Consider the following 17,331-nt stretch of genomic DNA (forward strand, 5'->3'; position numbering starts at 1 on the left):
GGCTAGAGACGTCAGCCCCTTGCCATGTGCCCCTCTCCACTGGGCTAGTCACAACACAGTAGCTTGCTTTTCCCAGAACGAGGGCTCCGAGAGAGAGACAGAGTGGATGAGCAAGACAGAAATCCGTGCATCTGGAACATAATCTGGGAGGGACATCCCATCACTCTTGTCACATTACATCCCTTAGATGAGAGTCACTAGGTCCTGCCTGGACTCGAAAGGAGGGCCTCACATGAGGGCGAGAGTACCAGGAGGTGGGCATCATTGGGGGCATCTCAGAGGCTGCCTACCACAGAGTAGAGTAAGACCTCTGAGACAGGAGGGAAGGGGGCAGGGCACGACCATTAAAAGAATGACAGCCATTGAGGATAGGACATAAGCTGGTTAGAACCAACTAGGCCCAAGTTGGTGGAAGATTTGACTTCCAGGAGACCTTGAGCCTCATTATATGCTCATTACAATAAAATTAGCCCTGCAGATAAGAAGTACCCATCATGCACCCACACCATGATGCATCTGATCCAGACTAAATGAGGACAAAAATCCCTCCTCCCCTCGGGAAGGTGGAGCTAGTATGCAAATCAGGAAATATGACCCCTCCCTCCCCAGGGGATATTCCGCCCACTCACCTTTACACCCCATAAAACCAGCTTGCCAAAGAAACTCACCACAGACAAGCATCTGAATTTACCCACTCTTGCTTTGATACCATACTATTGCTTAATAAATCCCTACTTTACTTTCCTGACTTCTGTGCCTCCACTCTGAATTCTTCCTGAGACAAGAACCTACTCTCTGGTAACACCTCCAAGAACCAGGAAGAAAAGGTCAGATCACACAATTTTAAAAGGGGGCAAGCGGACACTAATGAACTCATCTTCAAAAGAAACAGACTCACAGACATAGTAAACAACTTATGGTTACCAGGGAAAGGGGGCAGGAAGGGATAAATTTGGGAGTTTGAGATTTGCAAATGTTAACCACTATATATAAAAATAGATTTAAAAAAACAAGTTTCTTCTGTATAGGGTGGGGAACTATATTCAATATCTTATAATAACCTATAATGAAAAAGAATATGAAAATGAATATATGTATGTATACGCATGGCTGGGACATTGTGCTGTACACCAGAAACTGACACGTTGTAACTGACTATAGTTCAAAAAAAATTTTTTTAAAGGGGACAAATAGAGCAGGCATTTCACAGAAGAGGAAATCAAAAGTCATTGAAAACCCTCCAAAAGAATTCTCAACATCACCAGTGATCTGAATAACACAAACTGAAACCACAACACATTGGCAAGAAAAAGATCTGCCCGTGCCCCGAGTTGCAGAGCGCTGGAGAATCAGGAGTGCTCACCCTGCTTGTGGGTATGTGAACGTTCCAACCTCTTTGGAAACCAGTTCCACATTCCCCAGTTGTGCTGAGCCTGCACACATCTTACAACAGTGTCTGACTGCGAAGAGCTTGAGGTCTGAATACCACTTGGGAGCTAACAAGTTGGACTGCCAGTTTCACGGGTCCCCCACCTGGGCACGTGCTCCAGATACCAGGGCACCCTGACAAGTGGTCACACTGGTCACTTGCAAATTCACTTTCAAGTTACTTAGGCCTCACTTGAGGCCAGGGGGACTGCAGGCAACTTGTAAGTAACATATGTAAGTTAGAAATGAGAAAGAAAATCCAGTGCATAGGTCTTTAATTGTGTGTGTGTGTGTGTGTGTGTGTGTGCGCGTGCGCGCGCACGCGCATGCATACACCCAGAAAACTGCTTTATACACATTCCTGAGGTCACAAGAGCTGATCACGTTGGTGTGATCATTCCCCGTGTTGACCAGTCAGCCTGGAACAGCCCCGGGCTCTTAGCCAACACTTGGATGTAAGTTGTAGTCTGAGGTGGTTCCAGTAATTTAAAGGGAGAGATGGCTTTTTGTGAATTTTTTCCTGCATCAGGCCTGATATCCAGAGGGCCTGGGATCCAGGGACACAAAACCTCCCTGGAGGCCTCAGCAAGGCAGGGCAGAGAGGAGGGTATAGCTTAGTGGTAGAGCACATGCTTAGCATGTATAAAGCCCTGGGTTCAATGCCCAGTAACTCCATTAACAATAAACAATAAATAGACAAACCTAATTAACTCCCCCCCCAAAATAGAGTTTAAAAAATGATGTTTTTCAAAGGGGGGTGGGGGCAAGCAGGGCAGGCAGGGTGAGGGGGGGTCCCCACCTTGCAGTCCTTGAGGCCCAGCTCTTATGTCTGGGGAAGGGATGCTGTTCATGGACCCTGTGCGCTCTGCACAGCCCAGACCCTCCACACCCAGTCAGGGAACAGCCTTGGGTTTTTCCTTCTGCTTTAGCAGGAGGAGGGGGCAGCTTTGGACAAAGACAGCTGAGGCCAGAGATGCTTCCCGCCTGCCCATCCCCCCAGGGCACCTTCCCCTCCTCCCTGTTTGAAATGTCCCCTTAAAGAAATGATGGTCCCGGAAGAGGGTGTGAGATAACACTGCCAGGAGGAGTGACCCCAGGAGACAGGGTCAGAAGAGAGCAGGGAGTGAGCTGGGTTTCAAGGCTTTAAAACTAAGCACCCCAGCTGCCCCTGCCCCCAATGTCCAGGGGAGAGAGAAAGGGATAAAAAGCAGGGGAGGTCCCAGCCTAGCCCTCTCCTGTGGGGCAAATTGGCTGTCCGGCACTGTTAGGTTCTAAAGTACATTTTTTGCTTTAAAATCCATTCTTCTATTTAAATATCACATACAATGTAAGTAAAACTCCCAGAGCCTTGTATAACCATCACGTTCTAGATAAGTTTCCTTTAACAAAATTATTTCAGATTACGGGCACAGATCTTTGTCTGTTTTTTTAAAAGGCTGTTCAAATGGCTAAGTCAGGTTCCTAAATTTGAAAAACCTGTTTCAGTGGTCGAGGTAAAATTGTTAACTTGTGCAAACAAGCACAAGCAACTTGTATCAGAGACAAAATTTTAAAATCAGAAAACAATCATAGTTTTAAACCAGTACAAGAAAAGTCTCTTGATCACTGTGTGAAAACTATATAAAGCAAGCCTTCACGTTCTGCTTCTATTTCTGTACCCATGTGACTGCCGAACTAGACAGGCATTCAGACAACATATCCAGCTCTGGCGACCAACAAGAGAACACACCAGGTGTTGAAGCACGTCTGCAGAAACACGAAAAGATGTGATACTGTTTTCACTCTAGTTACTAACTTGTTTCCCGGAGAATAACTGAAGAGCAAAGAGATCGTGTATGGAAACTTTGGGAATTACAGCTCTAGGTGTTAGAAAGACAAATATTAAAAACTATCAACTTCTAAAGTTATTTTATTTTCACTCAGTTTACAGCTGCAGAAATCGACTAGACGTCAGTTACAGAACTGAAGGCAGAGCTGAGCTATCTTCGTGTGCATACACAGTTGATTTTTTCGCTCCCAGGGTACCCCGGTATCCCCTTCAAACCATGCTATGTATGCCATCACTATATTTAGACATACGCAGAGAGGAAAATATTACTACTACAATTCAAGGCTGTAAATGAGAGGCAAACACATGAAAGCCTCATGAAGTCGAAAGCTTAAACTGTAGTTCATGTTCACTGATTTCAAATGTCAGATGACATTTGAAGTTGTAATTATCCAAACAAAAACAAAAACAAAAACAAACAACCAATCCCTATGACAAATTCCGTCTGAAAAACAGGGCAGTACTCTCTCCATACGGGGGAAAATCGATTTTTGGTTTCTTCTTCTAGCACTGTCGGAGGTAAACAAAGTCGCAAAGTTTTCAACAACGACTTTAGAGGCTCTGTGGGCAGTCGGAAGCACTGGTTTGAGTCAGTATATAGAAGTAACCTGTCGTTTGCCGCTGGATAACTTTCTTTTAAAAGGCAGAGTAGGAATAGTGAGCTTCAGAAATCACGAAAAGCGGGGAACAAATGAAGCAGGAACCGCTGGATATCAGCCGATGAATCTTTCCGATGGCCACGTATCCTGGGCGTTCGTGGGGATTGCCGGGACCTCCTCCTCGGGCGGCGCCAGGGCCTCCATCTCGCGCACCACCTGCGTAAACACCTGGTCCACCATCAGTTTGCTCTTGGCCGTGACCTCCAGGAACGGGCACCGCCACTCGCGGGCCAGCGCACGGCCCTGCGCCGTCAGCACCTGGCGCTGGGCGTCCAGGTCGGCCTTGGTGCCCACCAGCACCAGCGGCACGGCCTTGGGCCCCCGCAGCCGGCCCATGCGCTCCCGCAGCGGCCGCACCGCCTCGAAGGAGGCCTCGCTGCACACGCTGTAGAGCACCACGAAGCCGTCGCTGTTCTTGATGTACAGGTCCTTGAGGGTGACCAGGTGCTCGGCGCCCACCGTGTCCACGATCTCCAGCAGGGCGGGCGCCGCGTTCACCTCGATCACCTTGCTGAAGAGCTCCTCCACCGACGGCTCGCACTGCTCCGGGAAGCTGCCGCAGGCGAACTGCGTGGCGAGCGCCGTCTTGCCCACCGCCACGCTCCCGAGCAGCACCACCCGGTAGCCCTTGGCGGGTCGCGGCCCCAGGCCGGCCATGGCCAGGCGCGGCAGGCGGGACGCGCAGGAATGGCGCGCGGAGGCGGGGGCCGGGCTGCCGGGGCTGCCGGGACGGCCGGGGGCGGGGGGCGGGGGACCGGGGGAGGAGGGGCGGGGAGGGAGGAGCGAGGGGGGCGCGGGGCGGGGAGGAAAGGCAAGGCGGGAGGGACCCCGGGGATCCGGCGCGGGGCCAGGGTGGGCGTCCTCCCTCGCGCCCAGCCCTGCCCCCGCCCAGCCCCGATCTGCGCCGTGCGGCTCAGGGGTCACCCGCCCCGCCGCCAAGACGCGAGCCCCGGGAGTCTCGGCCCGCGCGCCCCTCTCCCGGCGTCTAGTTCCCGCGCCCTCCCCAGCGTCTGCTCCGCCCCTGGCCCTGACGGTCTGGCGCCGGCCTTACCCACCATCTCCACGTCCCAGGCCTCCCTCTCCGATAGGTCCCGGAGCTGCCAGGCCCTGCTTCCTGCCGCCCGCCCCGCCCCCGCACCCCACCGACGGCCAGCTGGGGCCCCTCCATCAGTCCCTGCTCCCCGCTCCCCCGTCCTAGGAGAGAGCCTTCTGTCTGCGGCACCCGAAGGTAACCTGATCCCTTCCACGTCAACCGGGAACTAGGAGGATTTCTCCACCATTTCAGACCCAGTCTAGTGGCCAGAAGCCAGGCTGGCCTCACTTAAGGTCAGGCCTGGCCGGGCTCCGCAGCTGAGGCCCCTTTCCAGGCAAGGAGGACCCCCGAGGTGGGGGAACTTGTGAGGGAGCCTCAGGCCCAAGGTCCCAAGTTACTCCCTCCTGGTACCCATTCTGTGCCTGGGGTCTCTCATGCCCCTGCCTCACTTGGGGCCCCTCCAGCCCCCTCTTGTCACTGAGCAGAGTGCAGGGAAGCTTGGTAAAGTGTAAATCACCTTTCACTCCCCTACTTAAACCCTCCCTGACCTTCTGTTGTGTCTTGTTTACCTAAGACTAGAGTAACCACCTAACTCACTGTCCCAACACGGACAATGAAATCGTGTACCCATGCACCCAGCAGCAGGCCAGAACTAGGAGAGCCCTGGGGACAGCTTTGGGGTCACCCTGTTTATAAAGGGGCTCACTCGGTCTGACTCCTCCGTCCCAGTGTCCCTCAGGCTTCTCCTCTCCAGGCACATGACCTTCTTGCTGCTCCTTGGTTTCAGAGGAATAAGGCTGTGTAGTGGGAGAGTCGGGGCTGGACAGAAGGTCCTGGGATGGTCCACTAGAGTAAACTCCACTCACTGTTTCAGGCACTAGCAGGTGCCTAGAACTTCCGGGGACCTGCAGGCCTGGGTTGGAAGGAGAGATACTGCCCTGATGATGTCTGGGACACGGATGCAGGAAAACGGTGTGCGGCGTAAGGAGGGACGTGTCCCAGGCCTCAGTCGAGCCCTTGGGGCGTGCCCCACCAAGTGTGGGTCCTTGGCTTCACGCAGGAAAGAATTCAAGAGTGAGCCACAGTTGAGTAAAAGTAGATTTATTTAGAGATATACATACTGCATAGACTGTAGGCTGTTTCAGAAGGTGAGAGAAAGGCCACGAGGTGTGGGGGTTGGGTGCTCAGGTTAAAGTAAAAGTAGGTACACACTCCGTAGGCAGAGTGTGGGCTGTCTCCGAAGACGAGGGAGCAAGAGAGCCCACGAGGTGTGGTGTCGCCAGCTTTTATCGGCTCGGTAGCTTCCCACGCCTACAAGTGGGAGGATTATTCCAACTGCCCTGGGGAAGGGGTCTGGGATTCCCAGGAATTGGGCCACTGTCTACTTTGACCTTTTGTGGCTAGCCTTGGGACTGTCATGGTGCCTGCGGGCATGTTATTCACCATGCTAATATATTACAATGAGCATATAATGGAGCTCAAGTTCTACTGGAAGTCAAATCTCCCACCATCTTGAGCCTCAAGACCAACTAGGAGTTAAATCTTCCACAATTTTGGTGTTAATTGAATGGCTGTGCCCTGCCCCCTTCCCTCTTGTCTCAGTACCACTGAACCTGCCTCATTCTGCGGCAGCCCTGGAGGGGGCAGGACCCCAATACTGACTGAGCTGGAATTTCCTGCCTCCCTGACAGCCTAGACACAGAGATGAAGTTTAAGTGACAATAAGATACATCCACAGAACATGCCTTTCTATAAACAGTGCACAGAACATCCTTAATGTATAGTATTAATCATATATTTCATGCAACAGACAACTTGATTTCTAAATAGAGAAATCTTACAAAACTTATTCTCTAACTGCAAAATAGCAAAACTAAAAATCAATTTTTTAAAAAGGGTAATTGCAAATATTCTCTAGAGAAATGCAAGTTCAAGCCAACAACTTCCCACAGATAACTTTTGAGGGAACATAGGCAACTCACTGTCAAAAAAAAGTCACAAAACACACAAGGAAAAAAAATCACTCTGGAAACACCAGACGATAAAATCACATCCAGAAAACTGCAGCTATTGGCGTTAATCAGACATACAATATAATTAAGTTGAATGTATTTAAAGAAATAAAAGAAAGGCTTAAAAATATGAGCAAGGAACAAGAGACTATAAACTATGGTCAAGTAATTGAAAGAGATTCTCCTCCCCCCAAAAAGAAAAAAAAATCTTCTAGAAATGTAGACTATAATAATGTACTATTTGAATTAACATAAACACCCATTGATAGGTTAAACAAGAGATTAAACATGGCTGAAGAGAGAAATAAAACCAACATTATTCAGAGATGTGAATAACCCTGAGTAGGAATTTCATCATAAAATGCCCTGTGCCTGCAGGAGATAAGGGTTTCTTCAGGTTGCCATGAGGCTGCCGGACATTCACAGAGTGCTTTAAATTGATAGTTGGCTGGTTTGAGCCTGTCAGTATTATTTGAGGCTTTTAAAGCCATTAACAAAAGTCAGCCAACCCCACCATCCTTCTTATTACCACTGCCTCAATGCAATTAAAGTGCCACCGCTACCATATAAGCTCATCCTTCAGCTTCCACCTGTACCGCATCCTCATCCACACTTGGTGGGTCATTATGACGTTAAAAACAGAGCTTATGACATGGGACATGGTCTTGTGGGCAAATTGTTGATATTTGGAAGTGATTACAGGGATCACGAATGGGGGTCCTGGAAGAGAGAAGCAGGGAAGGGGGGAGGAATCCCATGCCAGGTGCATTCCTGAGTTACCACTGCTGTGAGAGTACTCTTGAGGAACAGTGTGGAATGAACATCAGCCTTGTACCCAGATGCACAGAAGTGAGGGGAGCCTGTGTCCACTGGCACCCATCCCTCATCGTTCCGGGGTTGCCCTGCAAACTCCCACACTCTTCCAGGCGTGCCCATGTGCCAGGCAGGCTGAGTGAGCTCCAGAAGCATCCCAAGCAGCAGCAGTAGAGAGCAAGGGGCGTGCAGCGCAGCTGAGACAAGTGGCAGCCAGGCTGTATCTGCACGACCAGCCAGTTGCTGTAGCCATGACTAGAGCAAAAATGTGGACCCAGAGTATCTGAGTTTAGGGCTTAAAACATGACTGACTCAGTTCTAATAGTTTGAAAACACCTCATTTGGGGAGAGGGGACATGTAGGAGCATTTCTCTGCAAACAGTGATGAGTATACTGCTTATTTCCTTTTCTTGTCTTATTGCTTTAACTGGACTCTCCAAAATTAACACTATTGAACCAAAGAGGTAATAGCTGGCACCCCTCTCTTCTGACTAACAGAAATGTCTTTATAGCACACCACTAATACGACGTATACTTTTGTTCTCTAACCACTATTCTTTATTACAAGAGGGAGTTTTTGTCTGCTTATACGTGAGGGTTTTTATTGGGAACGTCTCCTGGGTTTTTTGTTTGTTTGTTTTGTTTTGTTTTGTTCCAATTTTAGTATGTGTGCTGCCAAAGAGAGCACTGTTTTGTTTCATTTTTTGATCTCTGATAAATTCACAAGGTTTTTCTCCTTTAATCTTGTTAATTGGATGATGGTTAGTCAATGGATTTCCTATTGATGAATCATTTTGTTTCTCACTTGATCTCTTACCACTCTTCTCCTTGCCACCTTCTAGACACAATGGCCTGTTCCTTGGGCAGGCCAGTCTGTTTTCCACCTCAGGACCTTCCCATCGGTTGTCCCCTCCTCCGGGAATGCAGTTACCTCAGAAGTCTGCGTGGCTCACTCCCTCATTTTATTCAAATCCCTTGCTCAAGTGTCCCTTACTTAAAGGGATCTTCCCTTACCAGCTGTTATAGGTGGAACTGTATCCCTCAAGTTCATGTGTTGAATTCCTAGCCTTCAGTACCTAAGAATGTGACCTTATTTGTAAATAGAGACACGGCAGAAGTAATTAGTTCAGATGAAGTCCCACTGGCATAGGGTGAGCCCTAACCCAGTATAACTAGTGCCCTGACAAAAGGGGCGATTTGGACACAGACACACACACACGCAGGGAGAACGCCCCATGAAGAGGAAGGCAGAGATTGGGGTGGTGTTTGTACAAACCAAAGAATGACACAGGTTGTTGGCAAATCACAAGAAACTAAGGGAGAGGCATGGAATGAATTCTTCCTCACAACCCACAGAAGGAATGACCCCTGCCAACACATTTTTATCTCAGACTTCTGGCCGCCAGACTGTGAGATGCTAAATTTCTGTGTAAGCCGCCCAGTCTGCGGGGCTTTGTTAAGGCAGAAATGAGAAACCAACACATCAACCTGTAAGAGGGCTAGGACTTCAACACAAGAATTTGGGGGGATGTGATTCCATCCACCAGGAGCCCATCACTTACTGTCCTGGCACCTTGGTTCGTTTGGGCTACTGTGGGTGACTTAAACAAAAATGCATGGATCTCACACTTCTGGAGGCTGGGGAGGCTAAGATCAAGGCGCCAGCAGACTCGGCATCTGGTGGGAGACGCTTCCTGGTTCGTACACAGTTATCTTCTCACTGTGTGCTCACGTGATGGAAGGGACAGGAGGCTCTGTGCGGTCTCTTTTATAAGAACACTAATCCCATCCGTGGGGCTCCACTCCCAGTACCTAATCACCTCCGAAAGGCCCCGCCTCCAAACACCAGCACCGTGGAGGGTCAGGTCTCAACGTATGAACAGGGGGCGATACGCAAATTATAACATATGAGATTGTTTGTTGGTGGCTGTTTCCCTCATCGCAGCGCAATTCCCAGGAGGGCAGAGACAGTACGTGCTGTCTTCGATGACCAGGAGAGCGCCTCCCACACGGCAGGGACCACCACCTCTGCAGCTCTGCCGTGACGCTCCCTTTGAACATGTGAGTTTGTTCCAAGGTAATTGAACAATTCGAGCATAACGTGAGTTCTGCCTTTTGTGTGATTTTGTTTATGAGAAATACTAGGTGAACACAGAAAACTCCACCAGCTGAACTGAGGTGTGTTTCACGCGCACACACGCACCCCAAAAGTCTCCCGGCTACCTGGTAACCTCTGTTCTGAGCCACCCCCATCCACACCGCTGTTCCGGCTTTCTAACCACCTGACAATATCTCATGAGCTGCAACCTTTCCGATGGCAACTTCTACAAGCGAACTTCAGGCCTTTGCAGAGAAAGTACCGTATTTCTTGTAGTGTCTACGTATTTTTAAAAAACAATTTAACATATACAATTGTGCGAACCTATTTTTTTTACCAGGTTTTTATCTTTTTAAACAATGTATCACTGATGAAGTATTTTGAGTGTCCTGCCCCAACCCCATTTCCCCCGTAAGCCCTGTGGTTTTTATTGTGCAGTTATGCATGGCACCTTGAATTTGAGGAATGCTTATGATACGTCGTGGCAAAACTGACCATATTTGTTGAATGGTTGAGTAAATCCTTGCTTTTCTGAGCTGAACCCCAATTTATCCTGGTATACTATTTTCTCAGTATACTCATGAAATTAATTTGCTAATTGCTTGTTGAGGCTGTTTGCACCCAAAAGGCTGTATAGCGTAATAGAATAAGATGGTGTTACTGTAGGATGTGAAGGAGCCCAGTGAGGGACATCTCATTATTCTTGCCCAAGACCAACCCAGACACCTGAGGGGTATGACAAAGGGGACTCAATAACATGTATATGTATGTGTACATATATAAAAGAACATGTATATAAAATTATCATCTTGTCACAGGTGATGTCTGGGTCAGAGCAGATGACTTGAGCAGGTTGCACCAGTGACTTTCCTAACCCTAAACCCCACATCTGGACTCACCTGCCCAGTGGTGGGCAACTCGGCAGCTCTACAGGCCACGCCCAGGGGGAGCAGCCCCTGGAAACTCACGGCAGAGAATTTCAGGTGGTAAAACTCACGCCATGTTCCAGGTGCCCATTTCCCAAACTCCTGGCCTGCCCTGGTCTTTTATGTGAGTCTGTGCTGCCTGGGAGCCCTTCACGTCTCTGAGCCTTTGGCCTTGGGCCCAGAGAGAATCCCTCTGCCCTCCGAGCCTCCACCCCGCTGGGAGGAGCCGGGGTCTCAGTAGCACTAGGCCCAGAGAGGGCCAGCATTCCCGGGAAGGAAGCAGCTGCTGCTGGCATCTGTGGGGAACAACTGTATGAACCTCCCGGGAGTAGCAAACAGAGGAGGCCTGTGATGACCACTGGGACTACTGCAAACATCCTGGGCAGTCTGCTGACTGGAGAAAACAATGTGGACACAGCCAGTGCAAAGCAGGAGTGGACAGTCCCTCTTCTGCAGTGAAGTAGTTCAGATGGCTGGCGGAAAAATCTGCTGAGACCAGCAATTCTGAGTGAACTATTGTGAAATCCTTCACTGCGGAGTTGCGACAATGGGGAAGAGGAACTGCCCCAAACAAAGAAGTCGCTGAAAACCAAAGCGGGAAAGCCACCCCCCCCCACCCCGCCCTGGGGAATTTGCAGTCTTGGTAACCAAGAGCTCCGGGCGTCAATGACAGACAAGATGGTGAGCCTTTAGAAAGTTCCCAGTTGGAACTGAGACTCCCACACAAAGTGTGCAGCCTAGAAGGCTCACCTCTTTAGTGAATGAATGAATTCAAACATTTTCAAACCATCAGCAACAGGAGAGGAGAAAGAAATTTTCCTCTCCAGGGCTCTTCTAGGACGAAAAATAAAAGATCTTCCCTAAGGTTTGTAACAAGGGCCCAGGCCTGGGAGGAGTTGGGACCAGGACAGCGGGTGGGGGATTCAAACTGAACATCCTTTTGAGGTCCTGGAAACAGCATGCTGAGAAATTAAGGGGTCCAGGCTGCTAGTTCCTTAAAGATCCCAGAAGCAATACAAGGCAACTTCTCTGGAAGGATGTACCTTCAGCCGGGGTCTCCCGTGATCCCCTTGGATAAAGCTCATCGTCCAAAGTCTCAGAACAGGTAAGAGGACAAGTTGCCGCAAGCCAGAGCCAGCTCAGTCTAATTCCCAGGCAGCAGGATTACCAGATCGGAGACGTAAGACAGGGGGAGGAGACAGCTCAGTGGTCGCACGTGCTTAGCATGCACGAGGTCCTGGGTTCAATCCCCCGCACCGCCATTTAAAGAATTAAATAAATAAACAAACCTCATTACCTCCCCCCCAAAACAAACAAACAAAAACCCGCAAAGTCATGTTTTAAAAACAAAAAATAGGTGAGAGATATGAGAAAAATATGATACTAAATAACTGGCTTTCAGCAGAATACGACGTTACCGAGGTCAGAGACAATGACTGACCTCGTGCCTCAGCCTGGTCCGGTTCCAGTCCACCCTCATGGCGCCAGCTCCCACTGGGGGGCTGCGGGTGGCTCCTGAGCTCCCTTCCCGACAGCCTGCCTGTGGACAGTGAGCACCCGGCATCGACGGAGACTCGCCACTGCTGTCCCCACTGGACCCGTCTCGCTTGAGTTCTTCTTCTCAGACAAGACCTGTCAAAGCAGCTGCCTCGCCTGGAGGGAGCCTGGCTGGAACAAGGAGCTGGTTCCGGGACATCCAGCCTGGAGGGGGAACGGGACCAGGCGTCGCAGCCCCAAGTCCCAGCTCCTCGTGCATCCCCTGCCGGGGTCCCACTGGAGCCCATCTGTCGGGTTAGGGGAGGGAGTCGCCCCAGGACCCCAGTCCTCCCCTAGGGCCCAGAAGGGTGCGTCTCCTTTCTCCGCCCTGCCGCAGAGGTAGCAGGTAGGGGGAGAGAAAATTGGATGAAGGCAGTCAAAAGGCACAAACTTCCAGTTATAGAAGAAATGAGCAGTAAGGATGTAACGTACAGCATGATAAATGCAATGAACATGCTGCATGTCATACATGAAAGTAGCTAAGAGTAAATCGTGACAGTTCTCATCACAAGAACAAACTTTTCCATTTCCCTGATTTTGCATCAATATGAGATGATGGATGTTCTAAACTGATTGTGATAATCATTTCACGATGTATGTTAAGTCAAATCAGTGCGCTGTACACTGTAAACTTGTAGAGCACTCTGTGTCAATTATGTCTCAAGGAAACTGGAAGAAAAACTAAAAATAAATAAAAATAAAAAGATTCAGGAGGACTTCCGTGTCTAGTCAAGATGGAACAATCAGGACCGGTTTATTTTCTGACCTAAACAACTGAAAAAAAAAACCTGACGAAAGGGTAAGGAAAACAGCCCTCAAGACACTGGATATCGGGCGCTGAAGGACAACGGAAACCAGCGAGGTGAGCCCTTGGGGGGGGGCACGGCCTGCGGCTTTTCCGGGGCAGGAGGCGGGGGGACAGGACTCCTGAGTGGGGTCCAGGGGGCCACGCTGTCAGAGCGCCCAGGGCAGAGGACAGACCCTCAGAGACAGCTCTAGGGACCTGCAGGGGTCTCCCTGTGGTCGGTGAGACCAGGCAGGGGGAAGCTGCCGGGGCTGGGAAAGGACCGGAAGACGCAGCACCTGGCAGGCGCAGGGTGGGGGCGGTCGGGCGTCCGTCCCGCCAGCGGGAGTGGGAGCCCGCTTGCCACCCCGGGGACGAGTGCTGCCTGGGTCCCGCCCAGCAAGCCTAAATGCAAGTCCCGAAAGCACCAGACTAGTTCAAGTAACTGAACTGCATCCAGAAGGAAGACCCAGAATACCTAGGGGATACAGAAATATCCAGCTCCCAGAAGGTAGGCGCCACCTGGTCTGACTGCCCATCGCACAGTATGAGGCACACAGGAAACAGGAGAATGGAGCCGTGAGGGGAAAAGGCAGCCAATCAGAATGGACCCGCAAAGGCTACAGCTGAAAGAACAGCGGATGAGGATGTCGTCACGTGAAATGCAGTGGTCCACACTCCCCTAATAAGAGGCAGAAATGGACAGATGGGTTTTAAAAAAGCAAGATCCAACCATATGCTACCCACAAGAAACCCACTTTCAATATAAAGACACAGCAGCTTAAAGGTAAAAGATATGCTTTGTCAAATCATGAGAAAGCTGGAGTTTCTCTCATAACATCACACCAGTCAGGTTTCAGAGGAGAGAGCGTTATGAGAGAGAAAGAGAGCAGAGGGATCTGGCAATCAGCGGTTCCATAAGGCGGCTCCCGAAGCCCGAGCCAGCCGACAACCAGCCTCCACACTCCCTCAGCACAAGCCCTTGGGGTGGCTTCCTCCCGCCACACCTCTCTCCCTGGCCCCTCACTGCTGGAGTCCTCGTGCTGAGGACATACACGCATGAAGGGCTTTGGCTTGGGCTCTGCTCTTGGTGGGGTGGGGAAGCCCTGGCCAAGGTAGTGGGGACCAGGGGTGGTCCCGGAAAGCCAACCCTTCTGCTGGGTTTGGAGGGTCCCTCTGAGCTGCGAGGTGACGTTGGCACGGCTGTGACAGCTCCCGGCAGCAGCAGAGTCACAGTTACCACGACTTTCATCCGTTATCGGGTCTCGGTTTGGTTCCAGCAAAAGAGCTTGGATGCAGACGGTTTATTTGAGAGGTGATCCCAGAAGCAGGAGCAAGGGGGTGGGGAGACTACGGCAGGAGCAAGAAGACCCAGTTAAAGGTGTACGGAGGAGTGGGTGCCGCCGTGGACGGCTGGGCCGCACCCTAGCGGGAGCCCTCTGAACAACCGTGTGGAATGTCCCCGGGAGCCTGGGTTCTTACGACCTCGCTCTTCTTGCTTCTTTATCGAGGGAGTCTTGAGAGTGAGTGTAAGATCGCAGCACGTCCAGGACGCCCAGACATGAGCACCTGAGAAAGAAGCTCTGAGGTGAAGAAGCAGAGAGATCCAGCCGGCTGAGATAGAAGGCTGCTAGAGCGACGGGAGATGCCCCCACCCGGCCCCGGCCGCACCTGCGGGTGAACCACATGGACCGAGGGGTTCTGGGAAGGACATCGACAGCTTCTCCTGGGGGCACTGGGTGAGCTGCAGCAAAGGATGAAGTACTGGCTTGTGTGACTGATGTGGCCCTTGGATACTTCACTCAGGAGGGGAGGGTGTGGCTCAGTGGTAGAGCGCATGCTTAGCACATGCACTAGGTCCTGGGTTCAATCCCCAGCACCTCCATTGAAATGAATAAATAGGTAAACCTAATTACCCCCTAAAGAAAGACAAAAGAAAAAGAAAAATAAGAAATTAAAAAAAAAAAAAAACTTCACTCAAAGCTCAGTGGCAGAAAGGAGCAGGAACCCGAGGCTGGATGGGGACATTTGGGTGGATGAGTCTAAGAATTTTTCATGGCAAGGTGCCTCTGGCCCTGCCCGACTGTCAGAAGCAGACCCCTGTAAAGAGGGGAGCACCTTCCTCTTCCCTGGGGATTCTGCTGCTGCAGGAGACCACGTGCTTCTCTCAGAACTGCCCCCCCTTCTCATGTCGTCAGACCAGGGTCGGACAATGGACACACACGCCAGGGAGTGTAGTTTCTACTCTGGAGGAAAATAGCTCACACAAGGAAGGAACTGAAGTCTCTGGCAAATGCGGACCCACAGAAACTGGGGAAGCCATGTGCGAATGGACTTAAAGGGCTGGGACCTCGGATGTGGGCACAGTGTAAAGACAGATTGGGGGTGGGTTGACATAAGAGCATCCCCTTGTGGCTCGGGGACCAGCATTCCAGCAAGGACCCCTGAGGCTGATCCTAACGCACAGCTGGGGTGCCTGCCTTCCTGAAAATGGCCAACTGATCATGTAGCAGAGATGTGGGACTGCCTTGACCTTGTGCTGGGGAGGGACCAGAAGCCCAGGGAAGGGGGCATTAACAGAGTGAATTTCTTTCATGACACCAGAGAACTCACCATCTGGTGACTCTGTTCCCCAAGAGGTTCCAAAGGACCTTCACTAAGGGGATGTACAGTGAGGGGGCAGCGGCATTTGCCCCCATAGGTGTTTTCAAGCTTGTCTTTCTTTACACCTGCTAGTGCGTATTCTACAGGATGTGTGTGATATGTGCGGTTACAGCTGGCAGCTGAAGTCTTCGTAGGTCTGCCTCTGTTGTCTACAGTTTCCGCTGGGTCTGGCTCACGGTTCCTCTGTCCTTGCGTGCTTGACGATTTTTGCATACAGCTCATTGTCCTTCAAAAACTATTTGTAGGAGTAATTTGACACCTAGAATGAAGGTACCTTCCCCACGGAGAGGCTGTGTTTGCTACCGCCCAGCTCCAGCCTGGAATCATCTTTAATAAAGTGCATGGCTTGAGTTTTTCCTTTTGTTTGTTTTTGGATTAAGTCACACTGTATAATGTGGCTGTGACTGAAAATCCATAGAAGGCCAGTCTTCCTATGGTTCGCACTCATCCTTGGGGTGTGGTCCCCGCCCAGTGTGGGGGTCCCCTCTTAGATGCCCCCCAGTACATGCACACACTCAGTGGGCTCTGGGGTTTGATTTCTTTCCCTGTTTCCCTGAGAAGCCAGGACAACCAAAGGCGAAGTTTCCCTGACTGACAAAGTTGTCAGGGCTAAAGTCTTTTCTTGTGTCTCTCACCTTCCCAGGTTTCTGTAACCCCTTCAGCTTCGGCCTGGAAATCCCTTATGATCTCAGCAGCTATCCAATACTTTGAAAATTCTTTTTAAAAATTGTACCCAGCACTTAATGTTGTTTTCACCAGGATGCTGGTCCAAATAGTGTAGGCCGTCAGCACTGGAGATGAGAATTGTACATCAAGCCGCCTCTCTGCCCGGTTCCCAATTTGGCATTCATCGTTTCTGTCTTTATATGCTGCCTGCAACTCTCAGTGGAATAAAGTGGTGCCCAAAAAATTAAACAGAAGAGGTTTTTTAAGTAAAGAGTAATGACTGGGTGAAGACAAGTGTATCGTTACCCAGGTGACAGCTCAGCCCCAACTCCAGGGGTGCCCCACCTTCACTGGAAGAAAAATATAGAATGTTTGCTATTTACCACCCTACTTGCCCCCAGACAGATCTTCCAGTGTCTACAATCTCCATGCAGTCTCCTAAGAATGCTCCACAATGCCCCCGCCCACGTCGGGGTCTCTGGGTTTCCCTCCCCTGTGACCTTGCTCTCCTAAGGGCTTGAGCCCAGTGCTTCTCAAACTATATGCCGGGAAGCCCCATCTTTTCCCCTAACCTAGCAAAGGGATACTTCTATAAAAATACAATAAAAGCGAATTACAAGGAAAAAAACAAAGAAAATACAGTGTTTTATTGTTAGATCACCAGACAGAAAAGTACATTTCAATATTGTAATTTCAACAAATATATTGTTGAGAAAAGTCAAAGAAGTCCAGAAGCTGTAGTCTGTGCTTGGTAGGCAATCTGGCAATCTTGGTGGAAAATCACTGTTCCACCCTGTTGCCCTAACTCTGGTCTTGCAGGCGGAAGGAGGCAGACGGGCGGGTGAAAGGGCGACTGCAGACCAAACGTCGGCACGCGCGTGCTG

General features: G+C 50.4%; 1 protein-coding gene and 1 long non-coding RNA gene across 2 annotated transcripts; one reads left to right on the plus strand and one right to left on the minus strand.

Annotated features, from left to right (window-relative positions):
• Positions 1–3,319: 3,319 nt before the first annotated feature.
• On the minus strand, positions 3,320–4,644 carry LOC116281039 (ras-related protein Rap-2a-like). Its single transcript, XM_031679417.2, has one exon. The coding sequence runs from the start codon at positions 4,570–4,572 to the stop codon at positions 3,970–3,972; it is 603 nt and encodes a 200-aa protein (XP_031535277.1). The 5' UTR covers positions 4,573–4,644; the 3' UTR covers positions 3,320–3,969.
• A 44-nt stretch (positions 4,645–4,688) lies between these two features.
• Positions 4,689–13,096, plus strand: LOC116281040 (uncharacterized). The gene is made up of 3 exons (XR_012074063.1): positions 4,689–5,143; positions 9,719–9,850; positions 10,690–13,096. It is a non-coding gene; the product is annotated as an uncharacterized lncRNA (long non-coding RNA).
• The last annotated feature ends 4,235 nt before the right edge of the window (positions 13,097–17,331 follow it).

This window comes from Vicugna pacos, chromosome 6 (genome assembly GCF_048564905.1).
Source record: "Vicugna pacos chromosome 6, VicPac4, whole genome shotgun sequence".
Taxonomy (NCBI): domain Eukaryota; kingdom Metazoa; phylum Chordata; class Mammalia; order Artiodactyla; family Camelidae; genus Vicugna; species Vicugna pacos.